This window comes from Parus major, chromosome 15 (genome assembly GCF_001522545.3).
Source record: "Parus major isolate Abel chromosome 15, Parus_major1.1, whole genome shotgun sequence".
Classification (NCBI taxonomy): domain Eukaryota; kingdom Metazoa; phylum Chordata; class Aves; order Passeriformes; family Paridae; genus Parus; species Parus major.
This window is the reverse complement of record NC_031784.1, coordinates 7,743,135-7,762,861: the sequence shown is the minus strand read 5'-3', so window position 1 is coordinate 7,762,861 and position 19,727 is coordinate 7,743,135. Positions and strand designations below refer to the sequence as shown.

Here is a 19,727-nt window from a genome sequence, read left to right as displayed (position 1 = left end):
AATTTGTATGATGACTAAAGGCATTGCTCTTTTATATATTTCCCAAGCTGTGGTACAAACTAAGAAATGGCAGCAAATTCAGAATTATGGCTGAGAGCCTGTCTCCTGCTCCTTACTCCCTTAATAAAAAGAACAAAAAAGGTACTTTTCCAGAGCATTCACTTTGTGTAGTTGAAAAACAACAATTATTCTAAGGAGGAATTAAAACAATAAGCTCTTTCATCCAGCAGGCTCATTACACTAATTACAACAATTATATTAGGATTACAACATGTTTTTTTTCTTTCTAAGAAGACAACAAAGAACGTATTTTGGAAAGACCCTGTAAATAATTTACCCATGGAAATTTTTCAAAGGAACTTATGCCTTTCCATGGGGAAAGCCTATCCCAATAAGACACAGATTCTTGTGTAGCCTTTTCTTGTGTTTAGTAATGACTCTTCCATGACTGAGGCAGAATGATTTCTTCCCAGTAAATCAGAACAGGTCAGTTCCTCTGAGTTGTAAAAGCAGGAAATTAATCCATGACTTACCATGTAGAAAGAGAAGGATTAAAGCAGTATGCCTTCCCATCAGACATGCTCATGACAGGAATTCCATGCTGAGTCAGCAAGATCTGAGAGACAGTTGCATCACTTCCTACAAGTCAAATCAGACCAAAGTGTTTCTTTTGGAAGTCTTGCCTAAGACTCATAATGGTAAAAATGGTATCCACCATTAATTATCAGTTACAACAACAAACAGAAAAAGGTTCAATGTTGTTCTCATGCACTGATAGGAAGGTCAAGACACAAGCTAATGATGGCAAGCACCAGGCTCAGTGCAGTAGCATTAACATCAATTTTGCAAAATACATTATCAATCTTGATGCTGCAATTTATACAGAATATGGGCTTAATCAGGAACATTCTCCTTACCTCAGGAAAATCTTCAGCAATTCTACCATGTCCTTTGTAATTCAAGAAGCCTTTAGAGCTTTCTTTTTCCCATTAAGTTAAAATCATAAACCCCAGCATGTTCAGAAAAGTGTGCTGAGAGCACTGTGCAAGTGGGATAGCTGGAGTCTTATTTCCCAGCATACTCCAAGCTCAGGGCTTGTGCATGTAACTTCTAATGATGACATTTGCAGACTGCTAATACAACTGCTTTCTAGCTAGTTTGGATTAGTACTGTATGGATTAAAGCTAAAACAGAAGCTAATGACTCTGAGACACTGCTTTTTTAATTATTTCTGTTCCGCCAGATATTGCAGTGATTGAAAGTGAAGGTTTTTAAGTAATGAATCAGAAGATAATCAGTTGTTGTTTATAACTGAGACAATAAACATGCAAATTACACAGAGAAATTGCTGCAATAGCAGATTTACATTGAGTATTTTGTGATCTTTACAACACTGAATTTCTACATTCAGAAGCAAGGCAGACTATATGCTGCAGAATCTCACACAAGCTTGCTACTCACTGATATTGTTATCACTGTTATTCCAAGAACTTCCCTTTATTACACAATAATGAAGGGAAATTATTTGTTTAGGCTTTTCAGGTTTCATAAAATTTCAGCATATTCATAAATGGCACTAAATTGTACAGTGGGCTCACAGGTTGGTAATTAAAGGACTTTTTTATTACCTGAAAATATTGTTTGCAAAGACTCATCTCTAACAATGGCTGTCTGCTTGTGAACATCCCTGAAAAAGAAAAAAGGACAAGTCTGCAGTCAACATACAACTGAAAACTCCAAAATCTTATAACAAATGCACTTCCTCACTATTCATGACAAAGTGGGTGTTGGGGAATTTGTTTAGAGTTTTTTTGTTCTGACATTTTCTTCATTGCTTTGACGAAACTATTTTGGCAAACTCAAACCCCTTATAGCAAGACAGAAGTTAATAGCAGAGAACAATTTTTATGGCACTTTATCAGGAAACCTCATTACAACAAAGCAAACAGTGAGGATCCAAATAACTCCTTTAGGAGCTCTAACTTGCCTGAGCCATTAGACTGAATTCAACAACTGTAAATGAGTTACCAGTGTTTTTATTTTGGCATTTTGAAAATGGCTGGAATACTTTAACTCTGAAACTCGTGTGCTTCATTGGTTAAGTGTGATGGAAGATGAAGTAACCATACTTCTCTTCCCCACCCCGCCCCATTCCATGACACATGCATCACATGCACTTAAACTAGTGACTTCTAGCTGATTCTTTATCTTCATTCTAGAATGAAGTTCAATATTCTGGACTGTCCTGGAACAGAAACAGGATTCTGCTGAAACAGAAACAGCCCTGCACAGTTAACTCTGCATATTCTATTCAGAAGTGGACTTGTGTTCAGACCTGATGTAGTTTAAGCTCCTGTCTCAACAGCAGTGCAGTGACACAACTGAAGGTACCTAGGAACATGGCCTGAGGCAGCTGCTGCAGCCAACGTGGCCCTTACCAAACAGAGAGCGTAGCAGCAGTGGTGAGAGCCATGATGCAAGAACCTGTGCAATGCAGGGTGGAAATGGGTGTATTCAATATTATAGGAGGAAGAAGGCGACGACCACAAGCTGAAAATACTGACAATGTTCGCTTCTCACAGGCCACAGTTACAATCTCACTGGGAAAAAATACAAACAAGAAACATTTGCATGCTGTCAAATGCAAGTAGCAAAAAACCAGGCTGAATTCTTAAGCTATCATACAACTCAGATAAATTCCCCCAAAAAATAACTGTTGTGGCTTTAAGAAAAAAATTTTGATACCAAGAGGATAAGTCATAAACTAAACAGACCAAGGGGTATTGCTGGAAATATCAGTAAAGCTTTTTGTTATACATAAGCTCTCCATCAAGCCTGTACTTGTATTTAACTTTAAAATTTGCTGCTCATTTTTCAGACCTAGACAGAGCTCAGGCTTCAGAAATACACTTTCAGTTTAAACTCTGCAGTTGGAACTAGGCAAAATTGAGAAAAAATAAGAGAAAATATAGCAAAAGACTCAGGAAAATACTTTGACATGACCAAACACACCATTTCAAATTGTTTATTACTCAGTAGTTAGTACTTGAAAACCTTTCACTTATGGTTTAGTCAACTTTAATGAAGAAATTTAAAGGAGAAATGTAAAAATACAGGAAAACAGTTCTAACTGGCTAATGTTAATTGTGATGCTTTAAGATTGCATAGAGTTAATAATTGAAGCCAAACCTGAGACTAAGAGTGGTGCACACTTTTACCCATATTTATTATGAAAAAATAACTGTAAACTGTACTTTTGTACATCTAAAAATGTCTTCTGGCCTTCAGGACCCCCTTCCTCCAGAAGATACTCTCTTACCAGCTTCCTGCTGCAGCGAGGATTCGACTGGTGAGGACTGTCTCCCATTCCTTTCCTTCTCGATTACACTTTAACCTGCTCAACTTTGAGCCTCCCACTGTGGTCATTTCATTCTCCACTTCCAGGTACATTGATGGATCTGAACTTATCTGAAATACAAAAAATAAAATAACTTTTTGGAAGAGGAAAGAAACTACTCAAAAAAGCAGCAACCAAAAAGCAGAACCAAAACAATGCTGTCTTTAAGAACAGATTTAAGTATGGCATTCTGTTTACTGTGGCTTCAAAATATACCATGGCACTTCAAAAGAAGCAGACCTCTGAAAATCAGCCTTGCCTAAAACACAAGTAATTTCTTTGTATTTGAAGCACAGCCATAAGGAAAGGCTGTGCTAGTCTGTCTCTGCTTCCTAATTATGGGCACCAGATCAAGTCTGTATGTGCCCAGTCTCCCCACAGTGTTGCAACTGGAACCAGACTACCACAGCCTGAACACACCTAAAAACTGTCCCATAAATATCTATAACATTACTATTTGCCAGCCTGTTCAGATGCAGAGCACCTCCATGAGAGAAAAAGCCCTGGTTTTATTCCTCATGGGGTACTCCCAACACCACTGCAGTAACAGTGCTGCAGCCACTCCCCACAGAGACTCTTATCTCCACCACACACTTTGGTAACCAGGAGGAGGGACTGATGAACCAGAGGTATTCACTCCTCTTTGGAGTTTAGCTGGGTCAGAAGAGTCCTATTTTTAGCTGATTTGCCATGATCTTTACTAATATAGACATATTCTTAGAAGCTAAAGTGTTACCATCTTGCTTGCTTGAACAAATACACACATTCAAATGTTAACTCATCAAAGGATGTGAATAACCTTAGGATATTCAAAAGAAAGAAGGATTTTTTTGTTTGTAGTTAAAGTATTAAGGGTTTTTTTTTTCCTTATAATTCACTTACTTGCAAAGTAAACGATTTCTGTGGGATTGGGGTTGGCAGTTTAAGTGCTAATGCTGGTGCAGAGATGCAAGCAGCATCCTTCTCAGAGGCCAGTGTAGCTGGGGACTGGAAAAAAATTGCAGAAATAGTTACATTTTTCTATTAAAAAAAGTGAAAACCAAATATATTCTACCAAATAGATTGATTTGAAAAAGAATTTTCTTAAAATTCCAAATAATGCCAATTGCAAATGTTAGTCTTATTCCAATTAGTTGTATGAATACAAGTTTTTTAACATAGCTTCTAAGAATCAAAAGAAAACAAAAACTTGAAGTGGTCTTTTTTTTTAAAAAAAACCCCTATTTTCAGCTGCAACTAATTAATGAAAATTCTTGTATATTACATGGAAAATTGAAGCTCTAGATACTGAAAACACAGGTATCTATAAGCCCTAAAATGATGCAAAATCTAAAGCAACTACTTTAGGGTTCTGAGCAAATTCTGACCATTGAAGTCACCATATCCAAGTCACTTTCTTCTTCTTGGACCACTCTCCATCATACACCACCAAAAACTGTTGGCATTTGATTTTATTCTATACAGTCATTTGGCAGGCTAGCATTACTTAGCATGCTGGGACCTTTAGTAAGTAGCTACATATCTATATAAAAGATAAACACATTTGCCACACCAGTTGTACCTGCTTTTTCTAAGCTTAATTTCTAAAACCAGTAAGTTTAAAGGCATGGAAGAGGGATGGCTAAAAATTCTGAGGGACTGATACTAATTTGTTTCCCTGAGTTGATGGAACAAATCAACATGAGACTGATTTATTAAATGAACTTCGAAAGCCACAATGAATCTTATATATTTCACCTGAACAGTTAAAGTTACTGGTACAAGTCTGGAGTCTTTTCGAGGCCTTCCTTTTTTCTTCTTTTCTACTGTTTCTCCCTCAAGTTCCAGTTTCCGTTTGGGTACACTGAGCGGTTTAACAGCTGGAATCTTCTCTTCACTGTCACTGCTGCTCTCCAGAATATCCTTGGGCTTATTGTCTTTAATTAAATTCTGATCCTTCAGTCTGTAAGAAAAAAGTCTGTAAAAAAAAGCTGATTCCAAAAGTTGCCATGCATCCTACACATTGTCTTCTTGCAGATAAGATGACATTTCTTAGCCCTCTGAGTGTACTTCAAAATGCACGAAGGCAGGAGGAGGAAGCTGAAGAGGTATGGCAAACCCTTTCCAGAAGTACAATGTACAATATATATGTAAACCAATCAGATATATTCTCCCCTTTAAAAAAAATTAATCAAACCAGCAGTTAGCAATGGGATAAAGCTGGAAATAGCAACTTTATTTTAGCATTCGGTTCCAATTACCATCAGATCTCTTTCCCTGAGCTGATACAAATACCTCAGCACTCTAAGATGCAAGTGAATTTTTCCCCCTCAGTGGACATTAGACTTTCCCCTTATTCATGCAGAATGTTTGTCATTCTGTTGTCTACCCCCAGAAGTTGTTCTGTTCAGTTCTGTTCAGTTTTGACTACTGCAAAATGTGTATCTGCAAACCATACACATGACTTCACTGCTCCAGCTTCCATTTCAGGAACCATAACTATTGAATCATAGAATGACTGGAGTTAGAAGAGACCTTGAAGACATCTGATTCAAACCCCATGCCATAGACAGGGACAATTTCCACTAGGTCAGGTTGCTCCAAGCCTCATCCCATCTGGCGTTGAACACTTCCAGGGATGAGACATCAACATTTCTCTGTTCCAGGCAATCTGTTCCAGTGTCTATCACCCTTACAGGAAGGATTTTTTTTTCTAATATCTCACCTAAACCTGTCCTCTTTCAGTTTGAAGTCATTCTCTCTTGTCCTGCCACTACATGCCCCTGTGAAAAGTCCCTCTCTAGTTCTTTTGCAGCCCCTTTAGGCACTGGAAGGCTGCAGTAAGATCACCCTGGAGCCTTCTCTTCCCCAGCTCTCTCAGCCTGTCTTCACAGCAGAGGTTCTCCTGCCCTCCCATCACCTTTGTGGCCTCCTCTGGACTTGTTCCAACAGGTCCATGTCCCTATATATAACTAAATATATTATAACTGATACAAAGTACAATGCCTGTGAACTCTCTTGTTAACCATTATATCCTAAAATCGGTCAATCACATTCTTCCCCTTCCTTCCATAGCTTCCTTCAATAGCTGGTTATTAACTCAGCACTTATTCCCTAATTAACTGGCTTCAGAGAAATACCTTGCATAATCCAAACCTTTTTTCTCTGGTTTCTGAATTAAGCCAAACAATACACTTTTATCCATATTTCACTGACACACTAGAAGCAATTATGAGAGTAATTTACTACATTTTGCTTCTGCATCACATGGTTAAGCTCTCTGACATAAAAATATTAATGTATGAAAATATGTTTTCCTGATAATAAGTGGGGAAGTACATACTTTTTTCTCAAGATTGCCATTTTTTTATCATTTGTTTTGGTGAAACAGGAATACTTATGCCATAACACTATGTCACAAAACAAAACGCTTCTTTTTTTTTTTTAATCACATGGATCCAGAGCCAAAAACCCTTTAAAATCAGAGAATCTTCTCTGCATGCCTTCAAGGCATAAAACTGAAGTATAACTGCAGCTATGATGATGAGAGGTCATCTGCTGACATGTATGGTAATTTATCTTGAAGCAAATCTCTCTTGTACAGAGATGCAGACTGGTTATTTTTGGCTGTTTTTGTCTTCTAAGGAGTCCAGCTGAACTCAGTCACACAGGCATGTGCACACACAGCCTCTTACAACAATGGTTTTGACCTGGAATATCTTGGAGAATTTGCTTGATACCAAAATGCCAGGGACAAATGTACAAAGGGATAACACCAGCACAGAATTTATCTATTTGTAGTTGCCCCCTTCCTTCCAATAGTGGGAAAAGCCCAAGACAACTTCTGGAATGTCAGCAGTGTGACATCTACACTACAGAGAATTAGCGTTTCAACTCTACATCATTACCTTCCTCCCTCCCCAGGCTATGTCCTACCTGTCCACAACAGTCTGATTTGTGTTTGTTACAACAGCAGTCCCTGAGGTGGCTTTGGAGCGTTCTGTGAATCGAGAATCAAATGCTTTCATAGGTTCAATCTTGGATGGAGTTGTCAACACAGAGGAAGACGATGCAGAAGGAGCAGTTGAGGCAGAGGTAGCATTTACACTGCCAAGAAAAGAGACAGCAAAAGAAGGATTGAAAAATTTAGTACTGGTAAGCTACATTGTTCATAACAACTATCATTCATAATACTGGCTAGAAACAATGTTGAAAACCTTTCACTCAAGTACATCATCAATTATGATATTCTTTTTCCACTCTTTCTTGCATCAGTGTTTTGCAAGCTTTGCCTATTCTCAAAAGCTGTCTATGATGCACCTCAGAGCTTCATGTGGCCACATTTCTGGATTAAATGACCCTAATTAATTTATTGTATTTTTTAAATTCAGGAAGAAAATCATACTTTCAGCTGGTACTTATTGGGAAAGGATCACTTTTTAAAATGATCACAGGGATTCCCGCTTTTACCCCTGGTTCAGGTAATTAAATATTTCCATTATGATATTATATTTCACTGTTTAGCAATCAAACAATTTGAGATGAAACAATTCATGCCAGCTTTAGATCTGGTTGTTGAAAAATCCAACCTGATTATTAGGCCTTTCCAAGCATAACTCTAGGGCAAAGGAATGTGTTTTCCCCACACTAAAGCATTCCAGGGATCTATTATTTCAATAGTTGTTTACTTTAGGGATTTTTCAATTCATTCAGAGAATGAATTCAGAGAATCAATGGCTCTAAAATAACTGATGCTTGTACTAAAAAGCTACTAGAAGTACAATTTACAAAGAAAAGGATACTTAATAGTTTCATCTGTCAATCATTTCTGATAGTCCACCCACTCATTTTTTAATCTGTGGCCAATTTCAACCTAATTTGATGGAGAAGTAGAGGTTTCAATGACACTGTGCTGCTACAAATGCTATAAAAATAGACTGAGAAGAATTCAGGTCAGTGCTACCACTGAAGGAAAAGCAAGTAAAATTCAGTTGTTCTGTAATTAATTTGAAAGACACACTGGTCCATCAGCTCACGTGCACTGACAAACCAATGTCACTGTGCTCTGATTTGTTATACAGATGTTGTAGTACAGGAAAGAAGGATCACCATGTCTGAAGAGAGGACACAGGTCAAAATTTGATGTAAAGTAGGTTTCATTATTTACACTTTCTATTGTTTACTAATGGCAACCCACCAACCCATAAGTCATTTTGATCAGCAATCAGCTTCATTGCACTGAAGTTCACTGCCAGAACTATGCACATGGATTTATTCATTCCTGATTCATCAAAATTTAAATTAACCAAACACTAATAAAATTAGTGGAATAAAATTCAGGAAGGTTAGATTCTTGGGGTTTTGCAGTAAGGAAACCACTCTAATAATTTCTTCATTTTAAAATGATAAACAAGTGTTAAAAACTAAATAGACTCATGTAAGTGAAAAACAAAACAGCAAATACTGACCCATCTTTATTGGCTGCATCATCTGTTGGTTTTATACTGGCTGCTGTTGGCTCTACAGAAGGCTTTGAAGTATTAAGGGAATTTGCTGCGTTAGAATCTAGTGACATGAGCTGCTGGTTACTTTGAGAAGACATCATTGAGCCAGACAGAGTTCCAGATATTGGGATGCTATTGAAAAATGCTGTAGAAAAATCCCTAAACAAAAAAGACAAATGACAAATACATTTCTCCAAACCACTTTAAAGATGATTCAAAAATAGTAATTTTAGCTTTATTTATTCCATTCTTCCTTTTTATGTATATGGATACTCATATACAACTTAAATGAATCCCTTAGTACCTTTCCAGAATAATTTCTCATGTCCAAAGGACATTAAAGCTGGTACTAATATAGATATGAATCAATAATACATTAGAGCATTGCTCATCTATAACAGTAAATAATGAGAATTAGCCTGATCTATTAGAAGTGAGATCTTATGGCCAAAGAACACTGGTTGAAACTATATTTTATAAGAATACACATTAATTTCCAGTAAGTGCTTTATGATGCCCTAAGACAGAATGGCAAGTTTGGAAAAGGGAAAAAACAAACAAACAAAAAGGTAAGAAGGTAAAGAAAGATTCTAAAGATTACTTCCAAACATACCCAGTGTCCAGTTGAGCTATGCAGAGAGGTGTGATCCTTCTCCGACCATCTGCTGTTCGCGTTTCAACTTGTTTTTTTAAGAGATTCTGTTGGGAAATACATTTTATCACAATTTCTGATAAATGGGAAATGCTATTTTGTGGCTTTTTTTTCAAACTGACCAAAATAGATACATTAGAAGAGGTGCCTCAATTAAAAATCTGTTAGCAAAGACTTTCCTCCATAAACACAAACATTTCCAATTTTCAATCTATCCATCTGTAGAAAAGGCATTTGTGGAGAATGTAATCTGCTGTCCACTTTAGAATTAAGTCTAAAATATCAAATATTTTGTGCATATCAAATCTTTAATTAAAAAGTTGTGTTCTATGTTTAGGACAGAATTAAATAATGCTTTCAACTTCTATCAGTGAGAAACTGAAACAGCTTCTCTGTCATTAGTTACTCTTGGTTTCCTTTCTGCACACCAAGAATTTTGCACCCATCACAGAAATATCCACAAGCCTGCTTCCACATAGCCTTACTTCTGCTTAAAAGCATTTAACTTTTAACAAGTCCCAGTAAATGTCTCACTAAGTTGGTCAGCTGGGCCATATGCAGGCTGAAAGGTGCCATTCAACACAAATAAGGGCACAGAAACTGACTCCTAACAATTTGGTATTTAGTGACTCGGTATTTGACAGTGTCCAAGAGCTCCTACCTTTCTAATGTCCTCCAGACTTTCCCCATTAACCATGCTTGCCACTTTGGGAGCTGTGGCATTCCCAGAACCTTCCCGAATTGAAGAGTTCTTCTGATCCCCCTGCTGCTGCTGTCTCTGCTGGTACTTGAGCATCTCTGGATTCTCAATTATGGTGGTGGACAACTGAGCTTCAGTCATAATAGCCAGACTTTTGCCATAGGTGGACTGGTGAATGTTGCTCTGTGGGCATTAAAGATGTGAGTGACTACAAGTGCTACCACGACATCACTACTTATAATACAAGGGAATCACACAAATCCAATGGAATCCATAAAATGCCCTCTGTACCATTTATACACCAGATTTTTTTTCTTTGTGTTTTCAACTAACACTAAATCAATATGAAAAATAAGTGAAATACAAAGCTCTAGTTGCTAATAGCAATGAGAGGAAAAACAGCCAAGAGCAATCAGTTTAAAAAGACTTGCATATATACAAGTGAAAGAGTAATTTTGTAGTGTTTTGAAGCACCCACTTCTTGTTTCCATGGCCAAATACTTACTTCAGATGTACAATGATACATAAGCAAGTGGATGTTTTCCAAATTCTTTCTTTCCAGAACAGAAACTATTACCAGGAATTCACTTCTTGACTACTCTTTTTTTAATGGTTTGTAAAGCAGACAAGAACAACACATTTTCTATAATATGGGAATCAGTTACTACATACTTCTATAAACAGACCAGTATTTTAATTGAATCAATACATCCCTGAAATATGATCAAAGATTCTCTGAGTGCTTACTGTACCTTTTCCTCCTCACTGAGTGGATCCCCAAGTTCATCCTGGGAAAAGTCCAAAAATGCCACTGATCCATCCATGGAACACACCAGGATACCAAGTCCATTAAGAGTCCTGAGAGAAATAAAGGTCAGACTCTAATCTCTTTCATTCATGCAAAGTAGCAATCTGATGGATTGTTCAATAAAAATCTCAGTTTAAGATTTACCATCACAGCAATAACTCATGGAACCAACGAAGTGGGACAGTGAGGAGACAGGATGACAGGCAGCAGAGTCCCTGTGCCAATGCTGCTTTGCAGACTGCACAAGGACGGTGGCACTGGGACAATACAACTGCCCATGGCATGAGCAGCACCAAACCAGAATCTTGTTCACAATGAACACTGAGAGAAAATTATAAATGCATTTTCATCAATAGATGAACAAAATTTTTGTGCTAATAGAAGTGGGTGAAGAAAGGGGCCCTCAACTGGCCTCAAGCCAAAAATCTTGCTACTTAATCACTGGTTTGATTTTGTTGTTGTTCATCATTTGGGTTTTTAAGCAAACTGCACATGTGATTATTCATGGGGATACATAGTAACCTTGTTCTGGAGGTCAAATTTCCTTAGCAAAAAGAGAGAGGAGAAGCTATTCCTTCTATCTTAATACAATTATAATCTTGCATTAGTAACCTATTACTGCACATTTGAAAAAATACTTGATGAATTTTGACTTCTACCCCAGACACTTTCAAGTACAGAGCTCACACAGACAGTGACACAGTAGCTTACAGATAAATTGTTACACAGAAGGGAAGAGGAAAGGAAAGCTGGCACAGCTCAAAAGTCCTGACCAAGTTATTAAAAATCTATTACAAGTGCCACAGATATAGGCATTTGGAAACCCCTATTTTTGTGGCAGCTGGCACCCTGAGAGCATCACATCCAGAGAAATCAGCCTCAACACCATGAAACAAGGTACACCAACAGCACTCCAAGTTAGAAAACAGTAAAATCATGTTGAGAGTTTTCTGTTTGCTTAGCAGAGAAAATTGCTGAGCTCCTATTGACCTCTGGATCCAAGCAATTGTTCCATGAAAACATAATCATTCGCAGATATTATGTTGATGGATCCAAGTCTAAAATTCTAAAACTGAAATTATACAGATATAACAATATAACAATAATAGTGTCAGGTTTCTGAGAATTTACTCAGTCTGTTTTCAGAATGGAGCATGTTTCTGGGAACACTCCATATTATTGACATTTTAGCCATCAATTTGTAAACAGGATATAAAATATCAAGCTGCCTGATGATCCTTTGTCTCTCAAATATCCCACAAAACCATTTCCTCAGAAACTGCAAAATGTTAACCAGCTATTACGCCCAATGACTTCATGCCATCAAAAATGTGCAAATTGCAGATGGAGAAATAAAAAACACTACAGGAAAACTAAACTATTCAAAGCTATTGTACTATAACAATAGCAGCACTTCTCAAGAAATATTCCACTTGCTGGCTTTCTAGCCTTACTCTGTTAATGAAAGAAAAATGTTTCAGTTTTGAAAACTTTTTATTGTAGGTCAATGAGCTTCATGGCAAAATCCACATGACACATAGAAACTAGGAATTTACACAATTTTAAGCTTTAAAATTCACAGTATAAACCCACCAAGACATTGTAACTATTAAGGGAGAATTTCAGATGTGAGGCAGTGATAGAATTAAGACAACCTGTGTCAGAGAATCATAACAAGTAGGAACTCATTCCACAGCTATTTCACTGCGCCTTGTTCTAAATACATTACCATTTGTTCAGATAATAATTTCAAGCGACCACATGCTAGTTGTTCATATTGCTACCAAAGATGCAGCAGCAACAGGCATTTAAGACATTTCCAGCTAATAAGTACACCTAAAGTGGATAACAATGCTTTGGCTTCCACACCAAACAGCAGAAATCAACTTACCAGGAGATGTCCATGATTGACTTGTCAAACAGCTCATGTATGACAACTAAAGGTCGCTTCAGACATGTAAGCTTAAGAAAACAAGAAACAACACTCAGAAATGCAGAAGTTCTACACCGCCACAGACAGCACCACATTAACATTCTCCCAAAGCCTCACAATATGCACCAAACAAGATGTGGCCAGGAAACAGCTGCATGCTTGGTGGTGTATCTGAAGCACCAAGTCACCTGTTCCACTGCTGGGACAGAAAAGCTCTGGAGAAGAACAGCTGACATTCAACTCTCCTTTCTGAATTTCTTAATCAACTTTGCCTTTACACCACAGTCAAAAAACACCCTCTGCCTCTCCAAAAGCAATTCCACAGATGCAAAAGACAGCTTCTATTCTAAGCTGTACTGAGATAAGGATGCTGCAAACTGCCAGCCCAAGAAGACAGAAAACAGATTAGGTTTCCATGTCCCCACTTGGACTACTTGTCTGAGAAAGTGAAACCTATCAAGAGCACAAAGAACTGGACTCACAATTACTCTTAAAGAAGATTCCTCTGCACTTAAGAATCAGCTTAGCAATAAAGAACTTAATATGAAGACTCCAATAACCTGCTCTAAATTAGACATTCTAAGCTCTTTAATGTCAAACCAATAGACTTCATTTCTATAGTGTACAGTACAACTGAAATGAAGCAGAGGTTGATATGGTCAAGGAAGTTTTATGCTCACAGGTTCACAGATGCAGTGTCACTGTCATCTCCAGCAGTTATTTATTCTTCCATAGGTCTGTGCTCTATATATGTTTATTAAGCTCCTCAGGGCACAGATAACCTATAACTTTGCATCTCTGTACTACCTTCTGTCAACTCAACAGCCACCCCTAATGAAATCTTCATAATATAAATAGAAAGTAAAATTACTGAGTGATACTTTAATATGGGTATGCACTGGTAGCCATTACCAGAAACAGATTTAGTTAAGCATCCAGAGATTGATGGATAAATATCACACTGGAATCTATAAATAGTAGACTGCAGTTAGCAATTTGTGTGTTCTGGCACAAGTTCTCATCACAAAGCTTTAAGCACATTTTTTTTTCATTTAAAAATGTGAAAATAGTTACTTTTCTCTTAGGCAAAATAAAAATTTTAGTGTAAATTTTAAAGTAAAACCTGAATTAGATCTCAAAAACTTGAAAGAATACTTAAAAAGCTCATTCACTTCCATATCCCTTTCATTTAAAAAGGCAGAAGACAAGTAAAAGGCAGAAAATAATGTTGCATTTATGAACTGTGGTAAAATGTTTTATCCCCTAACAGCTGCTCCCCCTTATCAGGGGCACACTCTGCCACTGGCTTCTAACTGCTCTTGCCTTTACAGAAATGAACTAATACCAATCCACTTCCTTCCTTCCCAGCTAAAGCTGACAGAGACAAACCCTAAACATGAAACTAAATACAAGACCTAATGTTGTACACATGACCTTTGTGCTAAACTCCCAAGTTATCATATGCACACAGTAGCTCAAAGGCAGCAAAGAAACCACTTACCCAGACAGAAAGAGATCGATCCTTGCTACCGACAGCACAACAGCAGTAGGGACAACTTGACTTGGTGGAGCTCCCATTCTTTTGTTTCTTTTTGAAGATTTTTGGATTGAATTTCTGAACAAATGAAATACCCAAATTTTATCATAGTAATTACATTTTAGCGGGAAATCTGCTTTCAAAGCAAATTTTCCACTTTAGAGTGAAAAAGCAACATTTCATAAAAATAAAGTCCTGAACCAGACTCTATAAGAACACTGACAAAAGCTGCAGGGGGCTTTCTTCAGGGGCTTTCTGAATGCCTTCATAGGAAAGGAAAACAATATTAATTTTACTAGGGATCAGAAGCCCACTGGAAACCTAAATCATTTTAATCAAGTCACTGAACAGCCAACAAAGCTGATGTTTGACATTCCTAACATGCTCCTCTATTCCCCCTTGTCTTGTTCATCTACAGCCACTTCTCTTATCACAAGAGAGACCTGATTGCTTCCAACATGTAAAGCTGACATTTCTTAATCGCCACCAATCACTTGCTTTACTAATCTTGACACCAATCTTCACCTCTTCTCCCATTTATACATAAAATTATCAAAAAACACATACAAGTTTTAATTTCAGGGATAAATTACTATCACTCACTCACCACTACTGTAACTGCCTTCCGATGCCCTACAAAATCCATGTTGGTTTTCCATCCATCCCTCTCAATGATCTGAGCAGTGGGTCCAGAATTATTCATGGCATGAGCAGAAACAAGATAGTGACCATCAGGTGACCAGCTAAGGCGCAACACATGAGTCGTCCCTCCACACTGCCAAAAAAAACCCAACATACCAGAGCTTTAAAAGTGTTTGGCAAACAAAGGGGTTATAATACAAACTATTTATATTTCAGATTCAGGGAATACGATTACAAAGTAAGTTTCCTGTGAATATAAAACAATGACCTCACATACAATTCTCAGCACTTGAACATGTTTACACAGGTGATGCAATGTAACTTAAGAAACCCTATGAAAAGGGGGAAAGGAACTCAGAGAACTTTCTCAAAGGAAACACAAATGTTACATGTTTTTTGATACTGTTTCCTCAGTATTTATCACAGCCCTAGTTAGTAACAGGGATGCAACACAGCAACCACAAAGGATGAGACTTCAGCTTGCCACGCCAGCTCCCACATGAACTGAAGCAGATAAGGTCTTTCACGAAGAGCAATTGCACTAATCACAACACCCTCAGATCACTGCAGAATACTCCACTTACCAAGCACCAGTTTCTGTCCCCAGAAACTTGATCTCTTCATCAAAGTCATCACCTAACAGCCCTATGATGCCAGACCAAAGATCCCTCCTTGAATGTACTTACCTCATTTCTGACAGTGGCCAACAGAAGATGCATAGGGAAGAATGTCAGACTATTGTAAACAGAGTGCCAACACTTCCCTAGAATAACTACTATATTTCCAGAAGTTTACTTGTTTGCATAACCCATGAAAACCTTTGACATCCACAACAACAAATGGCAGTAAGAATCTCTAGTCAATCTTATTTTTATGAGAAAGTAATTATTTTTTTCCCTCTTCTGAAGTTGCTGAGAGCTTCACTTGATTCAGCACTGTTCAATTAATTCATGTTTGTGTACAATCAGAATTATTTTTCTAGTTTTCAATCATTCTAAGGGAATTCACTTTGAACAGTCATACATTCTGAAGTACCTCATCAAAAGGTTTTGTGATGCTGGTTTCCAGCTGCCAGTCCATGGTCCGCCACACCTTTAAACTTCGATCGTCAGCCTGAGAGGCAATGTATTTTCCAACAGGATCCCAGGTCAGCCCTTTCACCAAGCCAGAATGCCCTTTCAAAGTGGCAAGAATTTCTGTGCACACAAAAATTGAGAATACAGAGTAAGCAATTACAAGAAAATTTACATCTTTTTGAAACACCGTATTGAGTATAACCTCCTTTAGTGTAGAAACAACATATCAACCAAATTGGAACCTGTACTTAAGAAAAAAACTGATATAAAAAAGTGGTAAGGAGAATTCTAGCCAGAATAAGAGGTGCAAGACTCTTTAGAAGACAGGTCAGAGCAGGAAGAACAGCAGAGTCCCAGCACTTCAGAGTAGCACTTTGATACTGTGGAAAGCAGCACCTGAACTGGAATTTCAGTTAAACTTTCCTCCACACCCAAAGATTATCACAAGTAATCCAGCTTTGTGCAGCAAGTGTGAACCAAGTCAAAGCTGTGACTCAACAGACACACTAAGGTGGCAGACCTGGTAACCTACTTTCACTCACATTCTTGCTTATCAGCCTGTGGGAAGAGAGGTTGAGAGGGTGCACAATTAGCTTCAAAGTCTAAAACCTCTGGGATCAGTATAGAAAGCCAGCTTAAAATAAATGGCATGTAAATAAACACATGCAATCATGATTTTCATGTAAAATCAGTAGCACAACCTGAATGCAGCTGTCTGCAGCACTGTGGAATCCCCTGTTCACTGCCTTCCAAACCTGGAAGAAGGACTGACCTGCCAGGTTTGAGCATCAGGTGTGGCACCTCAAAAGACAGACAACCCATGCTCTCCTAGAGATTTGAAGAGTCAGTGAAATACACCCAAGGACGGAAGACTTTGTCACAGAGCTTTACATGCTGGCACATCTTTAGAGATCTCACCTGGGAATTTGACAGCATTCCAGATGACAACAGTGTTATCAACACTACAGGACGCCAGCCAGGCATCATGTGGAGACCATGCTACATCCATCACATCTGTTTGGGAAAAGGAAGTTTCCATTTAAGAGATTGATGGTAATCAGAAAATCAAAAAGTCTTTTTACAAAGAACTTGTGTTCTCTGTAGCAATATTTTGCTATCACTGAGAAATGATTATCACCTCACTAAAGTCAAAAGAGCAACACTCATTGGAAGTGAGACTCCCCAGCTTCCAATGCTCAAAATAGGGATCAAGGAAAAAAAAACCCAAAAGGGAAAGAATGCAATGTTTGGTGATTGCAGGAAGTATTAATGCCTGCACAAAGAACTTGTTCTGAATGAAAAAGGAACAGAAGCTATTACAGTGCACTCACTTTGTTCCAACACATGTGGAGTGATCAAAGTGATTTCCATCTTCATTTTAATCACAGCTCATGTCAGCAGATGCAAAATGCATTTGAAATCATTTATTTATTCAACTTTTGCATTGCTCTTTAGATATTTTTCTTCTAAATAAACATTTATATTCTTTGGTTTACAAAACCATGGTCTTTTGCCAATCAGAGTATTCACTGCTAGTGTGAACATTTAAGTAAAGTTCAGCTTCCTTTATTCAGGTTCATCTCTAAGCTAGAAAATAGCAAAATATAAGTTTCTTATTTATTAATTTTTTGTCCTATATACCACACTTGCCAGAAGTTACTCATATGAAAATTGCATTTCATTAAAAATGATACTTTTTATATTTTCACTGTTGCTCTTAAAATTAATTACCAACTTGTCACCAAATAGATATATTTCAAACAAGAAAACATGATGCTGAAATGCAATTTTTTTCAAAATATATGCAAATTATGTTCATTCAACGCCTTCAAACTTACCCCCTGAATGGCTCCTGAGAATGGACACACACCTCCACTGCTCAACATTAGTAAGTTTGCTACTAGAACCAAACACAGTGCTAGGTCCAATGTACCTAATTAAAATAGGAACAGTTATAAAAAGAACCACCACAAGCTCCTCACTTTTTTTAAAGAAAACCAGCTGCACAGTACACTTCTATTTTATAGTCAGTTATTCCTACAATCCAGAAGGGAAAAAAAGCATATTTTTTAGAAAGAACAATTCCAGTTGTAAAAAAATGAGTTTCAGTAAAATGTAGAATTTCTGTAGATAGCCTAAAATGGTAACATTTAAGGTGACTTTGCAAATCTCACCAGGAAGCTTTCTTCAAGGACAGAAGAAAATGTCTCAGCTCCTCCAGAGGAGAGAGACTGCCCAGGCAGACACCCTCCAGCCCAAAGGACAGCAGGCCACATCTCCAACACCAGCGCTTTGGTGTCCCAGCTTTTGGCTCCTTACACACCAGGTGGAGCACTGAGCTTACCAAAGGCCAGCACAGGGAGGAAGCACTGAGATGTCACAGAGTAACCGACTTGAAATGAAATGGGAAGCTCAAGGAAGAAACATGCTTACGCAGCTCGTTTCCACACCATAATCAACTTGTCATCTCCCCCCGAAGCCAAGTAAACTCCATTGTTTGACCATCGCACACAGTTCACACAAGCTGAAACGTAGAAAAGAAAGTTTGCAAGATGAAATATGTGAATAAGTGGTTCTGGACTGCAGACAGCATTTATAATACAAATAAGCAAAACTTGACAGGAGACATTTAGGATTTAAGTGGGCTTTCTCCACTCAAAGCAGTTACTCTGTCTGCTTTAGATAAATGAATTGGTACTTATCTTTCAGTAGCAGTTCAGGAATTTCTTACTTAAAAAAAACTATTTCTTATCTAAAAGAGCTTCACCAAAAGAGGCTTGAAGGAAAAAAGATTAATGTTCCTCTAATGAAGGAAACTTACTCTGGTAAATAAAGAGGGATTAAGAGGGCAAAGAAGGAAAGGTATATTTTGAAGAAAAGAAGGGACAGCTTGTCAGGTGACCCTACTAATTCCAAATGCAATGATTTATAATGTAATAAGTGTAGTAATTTGTAACTATAACCAATATACTGAAGATGATACATTTTTTACACTTCTTCTCCTGTCCTTTCCCTCAGAGCTCCCCAATTTCTCAGGATGTGCATTATCAAGTACCTTATGTCCACAGCTGAAAAAAGCTTATGGGGGAAGTTTTCCAAAGGTATTTATAGTCCTCTGCACATTTCCTCACATTTTAACATTTTCTGCTGAATATCTTGAAAAGTATACAGCCAAAGTATGAGACCACTCTGCTGTGTTTTATTGATTTTTGCAATTACAGACATGTAAGTTTAAGCTTTGGCAAACTACCAATAGTAACGAAAAAACCCAACCAACCAACTTTGTTACCTAAGTGATTGTCCATCTGACAAAGCATCTTGGGGATATTTTCATTCTTTTCATCTTCCTCTTTCAGGACTGGAGCCATATTCCAGATCACAACTTTGCCAGAATCCTGACCTGTAAGAGACCAAAAAGCACCCCCTTCTAAATACATTCAAAAAGGCTTTTCAAAATAATCTCAGTTCCAGAACAGATGTGAAAATGTAGGCATTACTG

General features: G+C 37.7%; 1 protein-coding gene across 7 annotated transcripts in view; it reads right to left on the bottom strand.

Annotated features, from left to right (window-relative positions):
- Positions 1-19,727, bottom strand: part of LOC107211793 (protein HIRA) — a 32,038-nt gene that overhangs the window by 4,512 nt on the left and 7,799 nt on the right. For 3 of the 7 annotated variants that reach the window (XM_015644268.3, XM_033518093.1, XM_015644266.3), the window contains exons 3-21: positions 19,518-19,628; positions 18,662-18,752; positions 18,067-18,161; positions 17,147-17,242; positions 16,188-16,348; positions 15,118-15,285; positions 14,475-14,588; positions 12,932-13,002; positions 10,985-11,090; positions 10,194-10,415; positions 9,494-9,579; positions 8,845-9,039; positions 7,313-7,483; positions 5,135-5,354; positions 4,280-4,384; positions 3,320-3,468; positions 2,439-2,600; positions 1,629-1,687; positions 534-639 (exon numbers count right to left, since the gene is read on the bottom strand). In XM_015644268.3, coding sequence (XP_015499754.1) covers positions 534-639; positions 1,629-1,687; positions 2,439-2,600; positions 3,320-3,468; positions 4,280-4,384; positions 5,135-5,354; positions 7,313-7,483; positions 8,845-9,039; positions 9,494-9,579; positions 10,194-10,415; positions 10,985-11,090; positions 12,932-13,002; positions 14,475-14,588; positions 15,118-15,285; positions 16,188-16,348; positions 17,147-17,242; positions 18,067-18,161; positions 18,662-18,752; positions 19,518-19,628 — 2,488 coding nt within the window. The other 4 variants (XM_015644269.3, XM_015644267.3, XM_033518095.1 and 1 more) reach the window with 3 other exon arrangements.